At 40.0% G+C, this 20,936-nt stretch overlaps 1 protein-coding gene, 1 long non-coding RNA gene and 1 other non-coding gene across 3 annotated transcripts; 1 reads left to right on the top strand and 2 right to left on the bottom strand.

Moving 5' to 3' along the window:
• Window positions 1-1,547: 1,547 nt before the first annotated feature.
• Window positions 1,548-7,896, bottom strand: LOC127367494 (uncharacterized). Its single transcript, XR_007885492.1, has 3 exons — window positions 7,711-7,896; window positions 5,405-5,484; window positions 1,548-5,287 (listed from the first exon to the last, which is right to left on the bottom strand). It is a non-coding gene; the product is annotated as an uncharacterized LOC127367494 (long non-coding RNA).
• LOC127367435 (uncharacterized) lies at window positions 7,890-18,948 on the top strand. The gene is made up of 8 exons (XM_051407283.1): window positions 7,890-8,414; window positions 11,865-11,977; window positions 14,417-14,520; window positions 15,095-15,269; window positions 15,371-15,479; window positions 16,554-16,639; window positions 16,809-16,879; window positions 17,166-18,948. The coding sequence occupies exons 1-8, from the start codon at window positions 7,953-7,955 to the stop codon at window positions 18,557-18,559; spliced, it is 2,514 nt and encodes an 837-aa protein (XP_051263243.1). The 5' UTR covers window positions 7,890-7,952; the 3' UTR covers window positions 18,560-18,948.
• On the bottom strand, window positions 11,694-11,775 carry trnas-aga (transfer RNA serine (anticodon AGA)). Its single transcript has one exon. It is a non-coding gene; the product is annotated as a tRNA-Ser (tRNA).
• Window positions 18,949-20,936: the final 1,988 nt, after the last annotated feature.

The following is a 20,936-nucleotide window of genomic DNA, read 5'->3' as shown; positions in this document are numbered from 1 at the left end:
CAATTTTCACTGAACCATGTTTCTATAGCGATGCGGGGCTAAACATGCCCGAAAGCAAAAATTCAGTCATGGCGAAGGCTTATGTATTGCCTTGGTCCCGCAGATGGGCGTCGCAAAATGGCTTAGCCACACCCCCCAGAATCAGCCCCCAAGACACGTACGACCGACATGTATGAAAATTGGTACGCATGTGTATCATGATAAGACAAGCAAAAAAGCCTCTTGGACCCATAACCCAAACCCAACAAGAAGCCGGCCAATTTGAATTCCATGGCAGTTTTTCCTTGCCCCCTGCTCTATTTGAAAAGTGTCCTGAGATGGTGTGTTTGTGCCCAACGTTGCTGCTCAGTCTGTGTGAGCTTCAGCAGGCAGATACCCTAATGAGCCGCACAGGGGATTGTTAATTTAAAAATCAAGCACGACCCGAACCGAGCCTTTCGGCAATCGCCGAGCGGGCCAGTTGGCCCAATGGCCAGCCCGCCACTGATTCAATCAAGAAAAAATAATCAAAAAAATGAATGCAGTAATATCAGAGAAAGAACTAATTTACCCATCAGGTAAAGACTTTACCTTCTTTTCATCCCCACACAACATACACAAAAATGTATTATTTCTTGATAGTCAGAATGGATAGCAGGAGGGTGCAAAAACTGTCACATTGGAACAATGGATCTTTCCAATCACTGCCCATTGTATCCGTCTTTAGCAAGGCATATAGAAAGAAGCTATAATGCCCTCACAAGGAGTAGTCCTAATCCACTGCTAGACAGTTAACAGACCATTGTAGTCCTCCAATAAACACAAGGCGTAACTTTTCTTGTTGGTTTAATAAGGAGCCACAATTAATCATCTGTAAAACTGCAAAAACACAAAATACAAACATAAATCTATATTTTAGCAATTCTATTACACTATTATACTACACAGTGTACATAATATAACAAATGCTGCATCAGAGTGGGCTAACTATTACTACAGCTATGCCAGCAACCAATTAAGGAATCTCTTGATCTCTTTTTTAGAAATAAAATGTATACAGAGAAAATATATGATAGATATAACATTGAAAACTTAAAAATCCACAATACTCATGGACAAATAGTGTCCAAGGCAACAATGTGAAAGCTAACTGCAGCAGGAGAGGCAGGCCCAGGTGCTCTCTGTCTTGGCTAGTTACACAAAGAGAAATACCCTGCTCTGCAACTGTTGCTGCTAAATTAACCAAAAGGGAGCACTGCAGTGCATAAAATTATGTTAATACTCAAACAAAAGGCAGAATAGAAGCTTACACATTGGAGATTTAATTCTAGCATATTGAATAAACTAAGAATTGAACAGTTTGGTAAAGAAATATGCGAAAATAATGACAATGGAGAGGTGTCTCCACCTGTGATCTGGAATGCCTGTAAAGCAGTAATGAGAGGGAAGCGATAGCAATGACATCCTCCCTTGAGAAACAAAGAGCAGAAAAACACCCATTCATCTCAATAGATCTGTTAAGTTAGATGAAGGTGTGGACCCAAATGAAAGACAGATTCAGAGTTAAGTGTAGTTAAGTTGCTTTATTTCCAAAAAGTGTGATGGAGATGATAATGAGAGGGTTGAGGAGATGTCTTACTGAAGATAGCAGGCTTGCAGGCAGGTACAAAGGCAGGCACGAAGGCAGGTGAGGTGTAAGAATTGAAGACTGAACGATCTGGCAGAGAATAGATGGCATACTGGGGTAGATACATTCATCAAGAAGGCCCAGCAGAGGTTGTACTTCCTGCACCAGCTCAGGAAGGTCAACCTGCCTAATTTCTTTTCTTTTTAAAACATAAAACATAAATACTATTCTAATACGTCCCCCCCACGCCCAGATCTCTCCTTTTCCTCTGCTCTTCCTCTCCTTCCAATAACAATGTTTGTGTGCACGGTTTCTGTCATGTTCTGGAAATCTCTCATAAAGCTTTCTGTAAATTTCTGGAATTTAGTGCACTAGTTGACTTTTTCTCTACTTCAAAGGAGAACAGCAAGCATGGTAGGTAAAACAAGGCCTTTTTGAGCTGCTATACTATCCAGTCCCTATCGATTTTTTCCCTTCCATTGTGGGATGTGGAATATGTCAGATAGTTTGGGAATTCCCTGCCCTCTGCATCTGCTGGCAATTCCTTTGCCCTCTCTGTGAAAGGCGCCATCACGCGTACGAGGTTCACTCTATCAGAGTTGGTCATTCTAGTTGGCCATAATGCAGGATTGCTGAAATTAAGTGTGATCTCTGATCCATTCTGCTCAGACTCTCAGGCAGGGCAGCGGGCCCCTCCCGCTCCACTGTGACTCTCTCTCTCTCTCTCACCTGTAGCCTGACTGTCCCTCCGTTGCGGGGCAGTGGGCCCCTCCCGCGTTACTCTCTCTGTCACCTGCCTGCAGCTGGATCTCTCTCCTCTCTGTCTTATCCTCTCTGACGGAGCTACCAAACTAAACTGTTTCTGTCAAAGATAACGTGTTGTGTCAGGCTTTTATACAAGCTTATGGACGTTAACATTAGAGCTGGCCTGTTACGTTACAAGGCTGGTAAACGTTGGCTGCGCTGTTTCTTACCTTGCTCTACGTTAACTTTACCAGTTCCAGCTTCACCGTCACCACCTTTTTTTTTAAATATTTAAAATCTCCAAGGCCTCTTTATTTTTTTCTTTTCTTCTCTTTTCTTTCCTTTTCTGAGCACCGGACATGTGCTGGCCGGACTTTTTTAGCGTACTGAACTTCAAATCAACAACAACATCAAATTTGATCAGTGGCCAAACCATTTTTGTGTTGGGGGTGGGGGGGTTCTTGACCACTATTTCAAGGACAATTAGGAAGAACACAAATAGAAAGATGTTATGTAACTCAAACATTACACTTTTTTTCCCCACAAATAGGGCTATTTAAAAAAAATGTAAAAAATGATTCCATAATTTAATAAGGGCCCAGTTCTGGCCCCCCGCCCCTACCCTGGGCCCGGGACAACAGACCTGTTTGTCCCCCCCTATCGGCGGGCGTGCGTCTACCTATGCTGCGCATACTGTATGTACTACAGTAGTCATATCTACCTAGCCCATGTACATAAAGATACCTGCACGTAAAATATTTATTTCAGCATCCATTGCACTATTGTCTACTGTCTACAAATGTTTGTTTATATATATGTATAAACGTGCACTTAAGTCTATGTCTTTTTTGTTGAACTTGTTCTATTTATTGATGCTGTTAGTCTGTGTTTGTACATTGAGAGCAACGTAATTGGTAATGGTAAATGGACTTGTACTTGTATAGTGCCTTAATAGTCCGCTGACCACTCAAAGCGCTTTTACACTACGTGCCACATTCACTCTTTCACACACATTCACTCAGTGATGGCAAAGCCCATCAAACAGAAACTAACACATTCATACACATTCACACACTTATAACAAAAGAAGAAATGTACTCTGCTATATCCAGATTGAAAGCTAACAAGTCCCCAGGCACAAACAGATTCACTTTGGAATGTTATAAAAGTCTAAAGAGGCCCTGACACTTATTTTACTGAGAACATTCAACTGGGTTCTGACAAAAGGGGAAACTCTAGCATCATGGAAAGCCATTATTTCAATTATACCCAAGGGGGGAAAGATACATTGGAATGTGCAAACTACAGACCAATTAGTGTTCTAATATCTTGACTGCAAATTGTTTACATCAATCATTGCTAAAAGACTACCCAAAATAATTCATATGGACCAAACAGGTTTTGTTCTGTCACGTCACACTCATGATAACATAAGAAGATCCTTCCAAATCATAAGACAAAATCAAAACAAAATACAGACTATGCTGTTGACTCTGTTAGATGGACATTTCTGGGGTTATGGAGACATTTGGGTTTAATCAAGAAATTATTTAAAAACTAGAAGCCTCAAGCAGGCTCAATCAAATCAGCTCAATTAAAAATCAATGGAGAGCTTACTGGCTTTTCTGTTAGAGAGATCTACAAGACAGGGTTGCCCACGTAGTTTTGTTTTTTGATTTTCCTTGAACCAGTGGCACAATGGATTAGATAAAACAATACCATTAAAGGCATAAAATTGGCTGCAGGGGAACAAAAACTGGCCCTATTTGCGGATGATATTCTTGTGTACCTGTCGAGCCCAACAGATTCTCTATTTGAGCTGATGTCAGTGCTTGATGAATACGGGTCATACTCAGATACTTAATATCCACCATAATCCTCCTGAGTATCTTCGCTCTAGCTATCAGTTGGGCTGGGACAAGAAATTTGTAAAATGTATTTTTGCCTATTGACTTACCTAGATTAGAAGAAATTATTTAAATTTTTTTTGTGGAGTGGGATAAAGTTATCTCTAGATGTAACTGGACTGGAAAACAGAGTAAAATATAAGATTTTATATTATATATGGATTAGCCTTTCTATGTTTGAGGGTCTACTATCCCACATTAACTTGTTATCTTTCAGACCCCAACAACCCCTGGGTAACAGGCCCCCTAAAGATTTGGAAAAAAAAATATTATATAGTTTTATATATATACTTTATATAGATAGAAAGTTTCTGTGCTTTCTCGTCTTGCAGGTTCTCATGGATCCTGGTTGTGCCTACTGCTATGGTCCTGCTTGACTTCCAGTGCTAATATTATTATTATTATCTCCACCAGAGATGGGCCCAATGAGGGAGGTGTCATCTGCAAACTTCAGGAGCCTGATGGACTGGTGACTGGAGGTGCAGCTGTTGGTGTATAGGGAGAAGAGCAAAGGAGAAAGAACACAGCCTTGGGGAGATCTGGTGCTGATGGTTTGAGAGTCAGAGACATTTTTCCCCAGCTTCACGTGCTGTTTCCTGTCAAGCAAGAAGTCTGTGATCCAGCTGCAGGTGGAATCAGGGAGCTGGGAGAGCTTGTCCTGTAACAGGATCCTGGCATAGGTTCCTGGGGAGTCCAGATGCTGGATGGTGAAGTGCTGGGCCATGTTTACTGCATCGTTTAAAGACCAGCTGGCTCTGTAGGCGAACTGCAGGGGGTCCAGGAGTGGGTCTGTGATGGCTTTGAGGTGGGAAAGCACAAGGCATAGAAAGGTTTGCAGTTAATGAAGAAAGATTAAAGATTAGGAGAGCAGTGCTGTTGGATCACTGTCACATCATTACACCAGCTACTGTTGGTGTTAAAACAGATACATCCACCCTTTGTTTTGCTGGAGAGTTCTGTGTCACGATCCGGAGTTGGAAGCCTGCCAGCTGCAGCGCAGAGTCCGGTATCGATCCACACAGCCACGTCTCTGTGAAACATAAAACAGAAGATGAGGAAAAGTCTGTTTTTCCCTAGAAGTAGCTGAAGTTCGTTGGAGAGGAATATTCCAGGTAACGGTGTGCGATGTCTGTGTTGGCGGACACACCGGCATATTTTCCTCTCCTCCTGCTTTTCACTGCGCGAGCAAAGGTGAGCGCACCTTTGACCACTATTTCCAATAATTCCCTGGAAGAAAGAAGAAAAGTGGGAAAGAGATCAGCTGGAGTTATTCCCCTGATGTGCATGAGCTCCTCTCTTGTGAAAGTGCTCCGGGTATCACAGACGAAAACTGAATTAACAAACAAAACAAGAAAAAACAATGCACACCAAGACACCGAGACGACTGTCCGTGGCGCCATCTACAAAGTCTATAGGAATGCTCGGGTAGTAAAGGAGGTGGGGTTGCCATGTATGGTAAAACTAGGCTCATTAGCTCTGTAACTCTGTCAGTCACTAAAGCTAAACAATTTGAGGTCTTGGCCATCAAAGTAGATGTATCAAAGGATTCTTCCATCACTGTGGTTGGCTGCTATTGACCCCCATCTGCCACTAATGATGTTTTCAAATCTATTTCAGATATTTTACATGATTTTAATGGCTTTGAAATCATCCTTATGTTTGATCTAAATTGGAAGTGGCTTTCATGTAACTGTAAAGATTGTTTTAAAGAACTTATTGACTCCTTAAACCTTGTGCAGCTCATTAATACACCAACAAGGCCAAATCCTAAAGCACAAAAAAATCTATCTGGCTTGATTTAAATATAACAAATACACCTCACAAATACAACTCAACTGGCATATTTTGTAATGATGTCAGTGATCATTGTGCGATTGCTTGTGTCAGGAATGCCAAAATCCCTAAAAGCCCATCTCATTTTTAAAAGATATTTTAAAAGCTTTGAAGCGCAGGGCTTTTTTGTATGATTTGTACAACAGTGATCTTAGCAGAGTTACTCTGATTCCGGATGTTGAACTGGCATAGGATTATTTTCGTTAGATTGTCCTTTCTCTTTCTAATAAAATAATGAATTCCCATTAAGAAGTTTAGGATCAGTGGTAGGGACGATCCCTGATTCTCAGATGATCTTTCTGAGCTAATTCACTTAAGAAATAAGTGCTAGATATTCAAATTCTTCTGCTGATTGGACTACATTTAAAACCACGAGGAACAAGTGCAACTCAATGACCAGAAATTCCAAATCAGAGTTTTATCTAAAATCAGTTACAGAGAATAACCCATCAAAATTATGGAAATTAATTAAATCCTTGTCAAGTACACATGTTGCTTCAGACCTCCCTAATCACAGTCAGGTTGGCTCAGATGAAATATAGGACAAAGCTGCCATTGTAAATGGCAAATGGACCTGTACTTGTATAGTGCCTTTCTAGTCTTCTGACCACTCAAAGGTCAAACAGAAACTAACATTCATACACATTCACACACTGATGCATGGCATTGGGAGCAATTTGGGGTTCAGTATCTTGCTCAAGGATGCTTTGACGTGTGGCACCAGGAGCTGGGGATTAACCCACAACCTTCTGATTAAGGAACGACCCACTCTGCCTCTGAGCCACAGCTGCCCTTGTGGCAGTCAGTTTAACAAACACTTTATTCATGCTGAGTCTATATTTGACAACTCTAAATTAAATACATCAGTCCCATGTTCCACCACTACTGCAACTGATGGAAATCTGGATTTGTTTGATTTTAAATGCTATGCAAGTACAGGTCCATTTACCATATATTCATTTTGGCTGAATGTTAAATATATCCTGACAGACCTAATGTTAAATGCACCCCGATTGGCTGAATGTTAAATAGGGTAAGATAAGATAAGATGTTCTTTATTGATCCCCCATAAAAGAAATTCAAATCAGACACAGTAGCTCAGTTGGTAGAGCTGGCGTCCCATGTAACAAGGCTGAGCTGCCCATGGTTCAAATCCAACCTGTACCCTTTGCTGCGTGTCATCCCCTCTCTCTGCTCCCTGTCTGTCTTCAGCTGTCACTACCTTAAGACAATAAAAGCCCCAACAAATACTTTTTAAAAAGTACATAAGTTGTGTGGTGGTCACGGTGTCCACATCCCTGCACATTGTTTATAGATAAAAGCTAAACTAAGGCAAAAGAATAAAAAACTAAAACTACCAACACTGTCAGTCCTATTTAAAACAACAATATACAGTGCTAGTTAGAAGGGATGAAAAGAAAGTAAAGCTTAAAAGAAGGCCTAAAATGTTAAATGCTTTCTGATTGACTTCTTGTTAAATGCATCCTGATTGTCTCAATCAGGAATAAATAATAATTGATTGGCTTGTAAAATGGAAAAAGATTGACATGTTGAAATATCAATACATATCAATAAGTGTAATATTATGTGCCTGAGTAGTGGGAAGAATTTGCAACCCACCTGCCAATTTTGGTGTTTATAGATCCAACAGTTTTTGCTGCACAAATACCTTTAGCTGAGAACAGAAGAAGAAGAAGAAATACAAGAGGGCTCCAGCAGGACCACTAAATATTCTAACCCGGCTGTTCCACTTCAATCAGCAGGGTAGCAGGTGTGATAATGAAGGTGAGACGTAATATCAAACAAGAGCAGGCTCTCCACTGTTCCTCCAGCACTCGCCCTGTTGCTCCTGTTTTCACATCATGCCAGTGTTCCCGTGGCTTCTTTTGACATTTTTCCGTGGTACACTGGCAGGTCCGGTTCAGCGCGCGGCATGGTCTGAATGGGGAAATCCGGTAAAGACAAAACAGGATGGAGTCCCGCGCCCTCCATTCTACCATCTGCCCGTGTTCTTACAGGCACCAGGGCCACTTGTGGCACGAGACCTGTTTCGACCGGGACTTCATAAAAGACCGCTTCCCGCCGGATTGACTTCGCTGCTGTTACCACCAACACAACAACACCAGAGCGTCCGAGGGACAGGTGCTCGTGCTGTGGAAGTCTGGTGTGGTATTGATAAAATCTCTGTGCGCATGGACCGCCTTCAGCTGCGTGCTTGGACCGTGCCATCCCTGTTCCGACTGGGCTCATGCGAAGCCAGCAGAATCAGCCCCCGCTTCCTGTATTTTCACTACAAACTGACAGATTGTGATGGAGAATCTAAGGTCGGGATTCCACTAAACGTCAAATATCTCTTCACTTACTTTGCACACTACTTCTGTGGTTTCTAACCATTCTGATAGAGCTATAAGTAATTTGAGTACAATGTTATCAAAATATTTGCTGAAACTTTTATGTCCTGGCCATAGGGTTATGGTAAGAGTTATGCAATCTGGCATTGCAAGAATCCACTGAGCCTGAATGAAAACCAGAGCCAAGAAAGGTTCAAAGACACTTTGAGTTGATGGCTTGACCATAGTTGATTGTTGAGTCTCATTCCCAGCGTCAGTATTTAACATAAATAACCTGGGAATGTCACTCAACAATGAATATTTGTGAAGTTTTGTTTGTCTTCTACCATTTAATACAGATTTTACATCTAAAACAAGAGACTCTACTTTTTTTCACTAGCTAGAATTGTGTTCTCCCAAAATATCTACTATTTTTACCATTGATCAACATAAAAAAATATGACTAAATGAGGTATTTTCACTAAAACCCTATGAACATTTTCATCTTAAAACTTTAATTTTAATGTACTACACCATCCCTAACTTCAGTTTTGGCTCCTTATAGACTGGCAAGGTACGACCACTCTTCAGCACTGCCTCCAAAACCACTTAATCTAACTAATACAGGTGCATCTCCAATAAATTAGAATATCATGACAAAGTTCATTTATTTCAGTAATTCAATTAAAAAAGTGAAACTCATATTATATAGATTCATTACACACAGAGTGAAATATTTCAAGCCTTTATTTCTTTTAATTTTGATGATTATGGCTTACAGCTAATGAAAACCCCAAATTCAGTATCTCAGAAAATTAGAATATTTCATAAGACCAATACATTTTAATACAGAAATGTCAGCTTACTCAAAAGTACACTACTCACAAAAAATTAGGGATATTTGGCTTTCGGATGAAATTTCAGAATGTAAATAAAATGCACTATAACCTTTCCAGGTGATCTTAATTTGACCTTCTACTTAAATGCCCTACTTTCATGATATAATATCACTGTAGCATCAACTTTTTCCATTTTCCATAAATTTCACCTGAAAGTGGAATATCCCTAACTTTTTGTGAGTAGTGTATGTGCATATATATGCACTCAATACTTGGTCGGGGCTCCTTTTCCATGAATTACTGCATCAATGCAGTGTGGCATGGAGGCGATCAGCCCGTGGCACTGCCGAGGTGTCCTGCTGGAAAATGAAATCCGCATCTCCATGAAGCTTATTAGCAAAAGGAAGCATGCTCTAAAATGTCCTGGTAGATGGCTGCGTTGACTTTGGACTTGATAAAACACAGTGGACCAACACCAGCAGATGATATCTGACTGTGGAAACTTCACACTGGACTAAAAGCAACTTGGGTTCTGTGCCTTTCCACTCCTTCTCCAGACTTTGGAGGAAGATCTTGATTCCCAAATGAAATGCAAACTTCACTTTCATCTGAAAAGGGGACTTTGGACCACTGAGCAACAGTCCAGTCCTTTTACTCCTTAGCCCAGGTAAGACGCTTCTGACAGTTGTAGCCCATGTCCTGGATACATCTATCATACATGGATCATATGTGTGTGTGTGTGGTGGCTCTTGATGCACTGACTCTAGCCTCAGTCCACTCCTTGTGAAGCTCCCTCAAATTCTTGAATGGATTTTGCTTGACAATCTTCTCAAGGCTGCGGTTATCCCTGCTGCTACCACACCTTTTCCTGCCACTCAACTTTCTATGAATATGCTTGGATACAGCACTCTGAACAGCAAGCTTCTTTAGCAATGACCTTTTGTGGCTTATCCTCCCATAAGGAGGATGTCAATGACGGTCTTCTGGACAACTGTGAAGCCAGCAGTCTTCCCCATGGTTGTGTATCCTACTAAACCAGACTTAGAGACCGTTAAAGGCTCAGGAAACCTTTGCAGGTGTTTTGAGTTAATAAACTGATTTAGAGTGGGAAATTGTGAGTCTACAATATTGAACTATTACGAATATTCTGAGATACTGAATTTGGGGTTTTCATTAGCTGTAAGCCATAATCATCAAAATTAAAAGAAATAAAGGCTTGAAATATTTCACTCTGTGTGTAATGAATCTATATAATATAGGTTTCACTTTTTGAATTGAATTATTGAAATAAATGAACTTTGTCATGATATTCTAATTTATTGAGATGCACCTGTATGTGCATTACCCTTACTATCTGCCATTTTAATTTGAGGGTATGAAGTTTGTACGGAGCCCCTAAAGGGACATGGGGGGGGGAAATGAAACGTTTCTAGTGCGCACTAGATCCTATCCATATTGTGGTGAATCAACACATGGCTAATTTTAATATTCAAATGAGTATTAAACTAATTTGTCTGTAAGTAAAAAATGTAAATTAATCTGTAACCTTTTTTGTTACAGTCCGCATTTAAATGCCTGTCCTCTTTTTGAGAAAATAACAAACAGTCCACCTTTTGACACATTACCTTGTTAGTTTAATAGGTATTGGCTTAAAATGTGTGTCAAAATAAGTAATTTCATTGGTTACATTTTCGTGTTGTGACCTATTAACACATGGCTAATTTTAATATTTAAATGAGCCATGTGCTGATTTGCCACAACACTTGATCCATATATAGTGCTCACTAGATACAGATCTAGTGCTCACTAGAAACGTTTCATATATATATATATGCTATCTATATATATATTTATATATATATATATATATATATATATATATATATATATATATATATATATTTTTTTTTTTTTTTTTTTTTTTTTTTTTTTTCATGTCCCTTTAGGGGCTCCATAAAGTTTGGGTATTTAAAAAATAAATTCATAAAATAAAAATCCATTAAATAGTGGCCTAAAAAAATCCCACAATAAAACAACTAAAGTTATTGTTGTGCTACTCTACAGCTGTTAATATTGATGAAAAAATTATGATTAGTAGGTGACCAAAATATAAATGTTCTGCTCACTATTGATTTAACTATGGAGTGTATACAGTTAGTAGAAGTAAATTAGTGAACAAAGGGGTTGACTTTGGACATAGCCCAGGGCTGTGAGGGAATTTTGTACCAAAAAAGGAAAATATTCACTTTATTTTACTAACATGGACTGCTGAAATTCTCATTAGTTTCAGATGAACTTTGTAACTTAGTGGCTGCTGTGCTTGAGTGAATGAATGGGAGTAATGCCCCAATGGGTTAATACAATTCCTCCATCCTTGTCTCTTTCCCACATCTCTCTTCTGGAGAGAGAGAGAGAGAGAGAGAGACTGACTTCGCGTTGTCGGCAGGATTCAAACCTGGGCGGGGAGACCCCAATTGATTTCTAATCCATCGCCTTAACCACTCGGCCACAACTACTTCTACTACTATCTAGATGAATTTCAACTGCTTTAAATGTATATGGAATAAAAAAAATTACTTCATATTTAATCTCTCAAATTTCTCAGGTTGTTGGTGGTCAGCTGATGTATACCTTTTCACTGTACTATACTCCACCTCCACAAGGCTACGTCATCAGAGTTCTACCACTTAACCTCCCCGTCCACTGCCATTACAACAGGTAATGAACACCTCCCAAACACTGTCATTTAAAAGGCTGTCTGTGACTACCTGTCTACTCTGTTTCAGGGTTTTAAGTAGCACTTGGCTAAGAATGCTCTCTCTTGTCCCCGCTCCATTCTGTGACCAAAGTCCACTCGCTTTGTTAGGTTTCATGATCCATTTAAAAAAAATAATAACACCACTCTTTGACTCAAAAACTCTGAAAATTGAGTATGTAATACCTGTAATGTAATATTTGACTAAATGTGACAAAGTAAGTTTTCATGAAAAACAAATTCTGCTCTTTTTAACTGAATTAGAGATACACCACCGTTCAAAAGTTTGGGGTCACCCAGACAATTTCATGTTTTCCATGAAAACTCACACTTTTAGTCATCAAATGAGTTGCAAAATGAATAGAAAATATAGTCAAGACATTGACGAGGTTAGAAATAATGATTTTTATTTGAAATAATAATTTTGTCCTTCAAACTTTGCTTTCGTCAAAGAATCCTCCATTTGCAGCAATTGCAGCCTTGCAGACCTTTGGCATTCTAGCTGTCAATTTGTTGAGGTAATCTGAAGAAATTTCGCCCCACGCTTCCTGAAGCACCTCCCACAAGTTGGATTGGCTTGATGGGCACTTCTTACGTACCATACGGTCAAGCTGCTCCCACAACAGCTCAATAGGGTTGAGATCTGGTGACTGCGCTGGCCACTCCATTACAGACAGAATACCAGCTGACTGCTTCTTCCCTAAATAGCTCTTGCATAGTTTGGAGGTGTGCTTTGGGTCATTGTCCTGTTGTAGGAGGAAATTGGCTCCAATCAAGCGCTGTCCACAGGGTAAGGCATGGTGTTGCAAAATGGAGTGATAGCCTTCCTTATTCAAAATCCCTTTTACCTTGTACAAATCTCCCACTGTACCAGCACCAAAGCAGCCCCAGACCATCACATTACCTCCACCATGCTTGACAGATGGCGTCAGGCACTCCTCCAGCATCTGTTCACTTGTTCTGCGTCTCACAAATGTTCTTCTGTGTGATCCAAACACCTCAAACTTAGATTTGTCTGTCCATAACACTTTTTTCCAATCTTCCTCTGTCCAATGTCTGTGTTCTTTTGCCCATCTTAATCTTTTCCTTTTATTGGCCAGTCTCAGATATGGCTTTTTCTTTGCCACTCTGCCTAGAAGGCCAGCATCCTGGAGTCGCCTCTTCACTGTGGACGTTGAGACTGGCGTTTTGCGGGTTACATTTAATGAAGCTGCCAGTTGAGGACATGTGAGGCGTCTATTTCTCAAACTAGAGACTCTAATGTACTTGTCCTCTTGCTTAGTTGTGCACCGGGGCCTCCCACTTCTCTTTCTATTCTGGTTAGAGCCCGTTTGTGCTGTTCTCTGAAGGGAGTAGTACACACCATTGTAGGAAATCTTCAGTGTCTTGGCAATTTCTCGCATGGAATAGCCTTCATTTCTCAGAACAAGAATAGACTGTCGAGTTTCAGAAGAAAGTTCTCTTTTTCGGGCCATTTTGAGAGTATAATCTAACCCACAAATGCTGATGCTCCAGATACTCAACAAGCTCAAAGGAAGGCCAGTTTTATAACTTCTCTAATCAGCACAACAGTTTTCAGCTGTGCTAACATAATTGCAGAAGGGTTTTGTAATCATCAATTAGCCTTTTAACACGATTAGCTAACACAATGTACCATTAGAACACAGGAGTGATGGTTGCTGGAAATGGGCCTCTGTACACCTATGTAGATATTCCATTAAAAATCAGCCGTTTCCAGCTAGAATAGTCATTTACCACATTAACAATGTCTAGACTGTGTTTCTGATTAATTTAATGTTATCTTCATTGAAAAAACAATGCTTTTCTTTCAAAAATAAGGACATTTCTAAGTGACCCCAAACTTTTGAACGGTAGTGTACCTCCAGCAGGCTCTCCATGCCCAGGGCTGACTTCCTTAACACTGGGTCTCCAGCAAGCTCCAGCGTGCATGCAGGAAGGGTGGTTGGTGTGGCACAATGCCACACACGGGAGGACAGCAGAGAGCAGGCACTCATGAAGCCTAATACAACTCTGTGGTTTATAAGTGAACTGTGGCTTATGAATTACTTGGCTTATTAAATTATTTCTCAAGTAAATGCAATATGCTTCTGTAATATCTGTTCTCAATGTGAGAATAGATATTTACCGCTCAATGTCAGTTGCTACAGATGTAAAACACACTAACATTAGCATTTTATTAAGTGACATCATTTGTATGTTGGGTTCAGGCTTTATGAAGTGCCTCAGTGTTGTTCTTTCTGATAGAACCTGTTTCTATTTAAGTGTCTGAACCACAAAATGTCCTCTGACATAAGGGCTTTTATCAGCCTCTGGAGTGATGAGTGATATGAGAGATCTCAAGTTTCCTTTTTGTCATGAGAAAATCCTTTCTTCTGTCTCAGGTTTCATTACTCTTACCAAGTTGGCTTCAGACCTCACGTTCTGCACTCGACCTTTATGAAGAACATCAGGAGTAAACTCAGCTTCAGCCTCTCTGTTTGCAATGGTAACCTATGCCTACAGTATCTAAAGGATTCAGTGTTTTTGCACAAGATGACATGTTAACTGTAAATATCTGAAATGATCTGCTCAAATTTGCCATCACGTCTTGTTTCAACAAGAAATAACTTCTTACTCATTTAACAATGACTTGATGTGAACTGTTCACATTAGAGCTGCAAGTGTTGAAAGTTCTACGGTGATTCTACAGTTACGTTATTTAGCCATTCTGAAACTAATTCAACTCAACACTGTTAGTGTAATTCTACAGCTTCCAGTTTTCAGACCAAATAATTTTCCTGTAACTTCGGCTTTAATATATTTCGAAGCAATCCCGAAGTCATTTGTAATTTATCATTTTGAATTTATTTTTAAAAAGGTGTAGCCTGGAAAATGTGTGTATTCTATGTGGGTACAAGTTGAACTGTATAAATATGAAAGCATAAATCCAAGCTAATACAGTGAAATCCTATAGTATAGTTTGATCATGACAATAAAGACAAAATACAAAAGGAAACACAATTTCAGTCAATGTGTTTTGTTTGCCTTGAATATGAACGTGTATGTTTGTGTTTTAACAGCCAAGTGGGAGCCCCTTCCTTCAGGCCACTGGTTCTTTTTGGGGGATCCGGTGTATTTTGTGGCCCAGACAGGAGCTTTATTGGCTGGGGAGAGGCTTTACGTTGACTCATGCTATGCCACAAGCTCCACAGACCCAAACTCTGTGCCCAAAGTGGATATTATTTCTAACTATGGGTGTGTCTCTAGTAAGAAGTCACACATTTGTATTCACAGTACTTAGTTTGTCACCTTATACATCTTGATTGATGTGTTTGTGCTCTGATTTTTGATTACAGCTGCATGACAGACAGCAGGAGGGAAGGCAGCAGCTCCAGGTTCCTGATGGGAGAACGCAGAGTGTTAAAGTTCTATGTGGATGCATTTTTCATCGGAGCAGTCTCTCAAGTAAGCTCAAAACCAGGCCTCTGCTCCGGTTGATGTTCGTCATTAATAATTACCTGAAGTCACCAACATCATGCAACAACAGAAAGTTTATGCTATGAGACACAAGGAAATTTCCAAATCCAGTGTTGGGCAGTAAGACATGCACTAGCAATAATATTACTTTCCTCAGTAACTAGCGATGTAACTAATAATACATTTCAGTAATATTAGTTTACAACCTGATTGTTAACTTACTTTGTTGTCACCCCCCTACTGATTTGAAATCCAATCACATCAAAACGCTTACATTCAGCGGTTGTAAATATTTCCAATACTTTGAATTTAACAAACAAAACTGGATTTTAATCATTGAATTTGGGAGAGAAGGGATGCAGTTACCAATTTTATGGGGAGTATCAGAAAAGTAATAAAACTTGTAGGGTAACTAATTACTGATAGGAGATATAAGTAAAGTAATATTACTGAAAAGAGTAACGAATGAGTAAAACTTTCCTGATTTTGTTTTTATCCTTGTGCTAGTGCTTATTTTTGTTGTTTTTATCATAGCCTGTGTGCCACGGTTTGTATAAGCATTTTAAAGAAATGTTTACATGTTGTTCCTGATTATATAACCATTACCTATTAGGTAACACCAATGATTATTCCTAACCTGATTTATTTAAATAATGAAGAAAAGCTTAACTTAAACATTCATAAATTCATCTTAAGGAAACATTTCTTATTTAAATTATACAAAAACTGTTTGCAAAATGTCTCTACCAGAAATAAAAATGTAACTACACACAGTGAAAGTCATAATGACGAGTCAAGCACTATACAGTGTCCATTTTTATTTTCGTCACATTTAGTGTTTGGGGCAGCTGTGGAGGTAGACTGGGCCACAAATGAAAAGGTTGTTGGTTCGATCGCCGGCTCCTCCTGCTACATGTTGAAGTGTCCTTGAGCAAGATACTGAACCCCAAATCACTCCTGATGCTCCACCATCAAACTAGAAAGGCGCTATATAATTACAGTCCATTTACAAGTAGAGACAGCAGTGTATTATGTTTTTTTTTACCTGCTGTTTGTGCATAGGTGCTGTACCTCCACTGTTCAATGTCAGTCGGTCTCACCACTACCCACAACTCAAAGTCGTGCAACTTCAACAAGGCTGCTGGAAGGTAAACAACCAATGCTATTAAAATATCCTTTACAAGTGTAACACAGTTGGTACTTTAATGTAAAATGACAATGTAGAATGATAATGATATTCAGATGAAAGGAATATGAATCAATATGAAAACAAATAATTTCAACACTTTATATGACTGCTTTTTATAATGTGTTTAGGTGGGAGGAGCTGGAAGCCCCACCCCCAGTATGCTCCTGCTGCGATTCCACGTGTACTAACATACAGGATAGTAAGTTCTGAGAATGTAGTCATATGGAACAAACAAAGGGCTGTCTACACCAAGAACTATAACTATATTTTGGTAAAATAAAAAAATTAAAAAAGGGTATCTGTATGGCTCCACTTTTATTTGCATAGTGCCAAAGTATAACAAAAGTCATCTCAGGACACTTTTGTTCAAATGGAGCAGAGACCCTATAGACACTGAATACCATTGGCAGTATGTCTCAGGTAAAATTATGTTGTGTTTTTTACTTGTTTCAACTTGTTTACTTTTTTTTTTTTTTCCCCCTCAGCTATGAAGAACACAGTCAGTAGTCCAGGCTGGTTCATTGGACAAAAGGACGAAGAGAAATCAAGGATGAGGGCGGTGTCTTTCCAAGCAGAGGAGGGAAGAGAATTGTTTGATCAAGAAGAGAGAAGGGAAAATAGTATAGATGAGCACCTTAAAAATGTCCAGACCTTTCCACAGGAGTCAGAGATTGGACATGAGGAGGAAAAAGTAGAAGCCATTCCTGAGAAGCCTTCCGTGCTCCTTGTTGCCAGAAAAAAATGGAGGCACGGTGTTGCTGTCAGCCAGCAAGGAAAGAAAGAAAAGGAGGAAGGTGAGACAGAAGAGGTAGTGAAGGAAAAGGTAGACAGCCAGCAGAAAGAAATAAAAATGGATGACATCAGTATTTCTGACCAGACAAAACAAGAGGGAAATGAGACGTTTCAGGCCAGGGAGGAGGTCTCTAGCACCAAAAATGGCTCAGAGAATGGTTTATCCAGTGAGAACAGAAGCACTAATGCTTTAAGACATGATTTTGGTACCACCACTATTACAAGAAATTCCAGTTTTGGTATTTATTCTGATAATGGAAGTAATCATGGTTTTGCTGAAAATATTTCTACCACTGTAATTCCTATGATTAAACCTTGTACTGATGGTGATAAAATGAGTTGTAGTGCCACCAACAGTACAATCAGTGTTTGGGATTCAAGAGTTCATGAGAGTCTGCATGGCAATAGACTTGAGCCATTATCTGCCAGCAGTAACATTGAAATTGACTATGCTGGTTTTCCTGATATCAGAAAGTCAAGAAAGAGCAGACTGGAGTCAGATACGTCTGACACACTCCCGTGGTCAAAACAGGTCAAGTCTGCTAATAACTCAGTGGACACCAAGTCCAACAGGATACCAGGACAATCAGGCATTAGCAGTAAAGGACCACATGGAGGAGGAGATGATGATGATGATGATGATGATGATGATGATGATATGCTTCACAGTCTACAGATCAGAGGGTTGGAATCAGGCTGGTCTGCTCACCCAGCTGCATCCAGGGATCCAATCTGTATAGATAAGTTAATTTGTGAGTCTGATTTTGATTCTGGAAATGAAGGTGAAGCTCTTCATCGGAGTCAGTTAACTGGAGCAGCAAAGACAAATAAGGAAGTACAAGAAGTTCCTGGTAACATTACAAGACTACACAGTTCTGATTCTGTTAGTTCAGAGCAAATGCATCAAGACAGCCCCAGTCATTCTGCTGTGGTGGCAGTTACTACAACTCTGCATGGCTCTGACAGCAGTCAGATGTCTGTCAGGGATTCAGCTGAGTCAGGATGGGGCCTGCAGATTTTGGGGTTTGTGGCGGAGCAGCCAAATGAGTTGAAACAGGAGGCAATGGATACTTCTAACAAGAGATAAGATTACTAGACTTATACTTAGAAATTTTTTGTTTTGTGTTTGAGAAATAGATTGAAATACTTGTACTGCGATCCAATTCAATGGCCTGTCAAAACATTAAGCTTATCAAATACATTTTTTGACTTCATATGCTGCGCTGTTGTATTGGAATGTGTTGTACAGGTGTTTTTATTGAGGTATGTCAATGTAGCTAAGGGAAAGGGAGCCAGATGAGATGAGATGAGGTTAAGGCGTAGTGGGGTCATGAGTTGAATTTGTACAAAATCTGGACCTAGGGCAGATATTCAGGCAAACCTTATCAGGACTAGAGCCGACTAAATAGTTTCATAACCTGGTGTTCACCTGGCTGTATCCATGTTGACAAATAAACTCCTCTGACCAAGCCTTTACCTATTTTTGCCTTTTTTCATTAGTGTAGTCCAGTATGAAATGATTTACATATACTGTATTGGGAAAGTTTTTTGTTTTTTTGTCTGAAATGACTATATTCTCATAGCAGTCTGAATGTATGTTTGCTATTTAAATGCTGTGTTTTGGAAAGAGTTAATCTGCCTAACTGGGTGGTCCACAGTTAACTATAGCCATAAGAGCACTCATTCAATCTGTTCTTAGTCAATACTGAATCACAATTGTTGTAAATACCTTTTTTAATGTAAAGATAAAAATGTTTGAACATAGTTAGCTCAGAATGTTTGAAAATCCTGAAACCACACCCATGTATGCATACTTAATGCACATCAATAGACTGACTAGCTATGGTGGCAGGTGTGGTTAATAATCACAATCAGGGTGATAATCATCCAAAAACAATCCAAATTGCTGTAGGTAATTTTTATAAAGATTTTTTCAAATATTTGCTGAAATGTTAACTATATCCTGACAGTAGTACATAAACCAGATAATCCATGAAAAAATCTGGTTCCTCTGGCTGATTCTGATTCTGATCCTAATGGCATATGCAAGAATCCATAAGCCTTAATGAAAACAACCAATCAAAGTTAAGAAGGATAGACACTGGGTTGGAGGCTTGAAGAGAGTTGATAGTTGAGTCTCATTCCCAGAGTCCTAAAGCATCTGTATTTGATGCCCTAGGACTGAGACCCAACAATCAACTATCTTCCTTGGCCACTGCCATCAGTGTATGCATGTATGCGAATGGGTACGGCCATGTAGTATACAGCGCATTGAGTGGTTGAAAATACTAGAATAAGTACAGTTTACCATTTACACCAGCAGTAGGTACACTGAAACCTTATCTGCAGGCTCACACAAGAACGACAGCTGCATGGAGTTTTGTCATTTTCAAGTTCTTCATGTCAACACATCTTGGGTTGAGCTGGGATGGGATGACGGAACGGGTGTTCTTATTTTCCTCCCCATCGGAAGCTGTGGGACTTTATCTATTAGCCAGCAGAGCAGCGTGGTAGCCTCCCCGTTGCTCTGTGGGAAATGGGGAGTGGATGTCACATGGCTGAATTCCCAATCCTGCGAACTGTCTAAAGGGCTCAGATGTAAAGTGTAGTCCGTAGTCTGAGCACACAACTTCAGGTATTTTATGACACGCAAAGATGGACTTGAAGTACTAAATCACAGCTTCAGATGTTGTGGATGATAGTTTGGCCACTTCAAAGTATCTTATAAAGTAGTCCATAATGATCAGGTAATATTTGTTTTCAATCTGAAACAGATCTGCTCCTACAGTGGACCATGGCCTTGGTCGGAACTCAGTAGGCATCATTGCTTCTCTGTGGTTTGTTTTCTTATGGCTAAAAGTGTCACAGTTCATTTTTGTCAGCTCTCTTAGGCCTGGCCATTACACGGATTACTTAGCTCTCTCTCTGCATTTTGTTATTCCCAATAATGGCCCTCATGCAGCTTGGACAACACGTCTGCACTGAGTGCTGCTGGGATGACTATCCTGCTGCCATATAATAGCAGACTATTTTAGACTGTGAGCTCACCTGAGAATGGTAGATAGGGCTGGAACAGTCTTTTAATCAAGAACTTGTTTGGCCATCCTTCAACACAGTACTTCTTTAACTGCTGTAGTATGGCGTCATCTTGATGTCTCTGGATTTCAAAGGCTCGCTATGACAGAGTCAACATACAGGTTGATTTCCTCCTCCTTCTCAATCTGGGAATATTGCTGTTCAGTGCTGGTGTGGTCTCTCGAAGCATATGACATAGGTTTTCACTTGGTGTCTGCTTGCTGCTGGAGAAGCACTGCGCCCATCCTGTAGGACGAGTCAGCAGAGACAAGCGTTTCAGCATTTGTGTCATACAATTTCAAGCCCTGGGGGTGTTGTCACTTCTGTGATGCTGTCAAAGGCCCGCCGCTGTTGTGATCCCCAGGCCCACATGTTCGACTTTCTCGACA

The sequence above is a fragment of the Dicentrarchus labrax genome, unplaced genomic scaffold (assembly GCF_905237075.1).
Source record: "Dicentrarchus labrax unplaced genomic scaffold, dlabrax2021, whole genome shotgun sequence".
NCBI lineage: Eukaryota > Metazoa > Chordata > Actinopteri > Moronidae > Dicentrarchus > Dicentrarchus labrax.
This window is presented reverse-complemented; position numbering and strand designations above follow the sequence as displayed.

Excerpts from the sequence above, each read along its gene's own strand:
- LOC127367435 (XM_051407283.1), top strand. The coding sequence starts at position 7,953 with ATGCCAGTGTTCCCGTGGCTTCTTTTGACATTTTTCCGTGGTACACTG. Across the intron at positions 11,978-14,416 it reads GTCCACTGCCATTACAACAG|GTTTCATTACTCTTACCAAG; the intron begins GTAATGAACACC and ends CTTCTGTCTCAG. Across the intron at positions 16,640-16,808 it reads TTCAACAAGGCTGCTGGAAG|GTGGGAGGAGCTGGAAGCCC; the intron begins GTAAACAACCAA and ends TAATGTGTTTAG.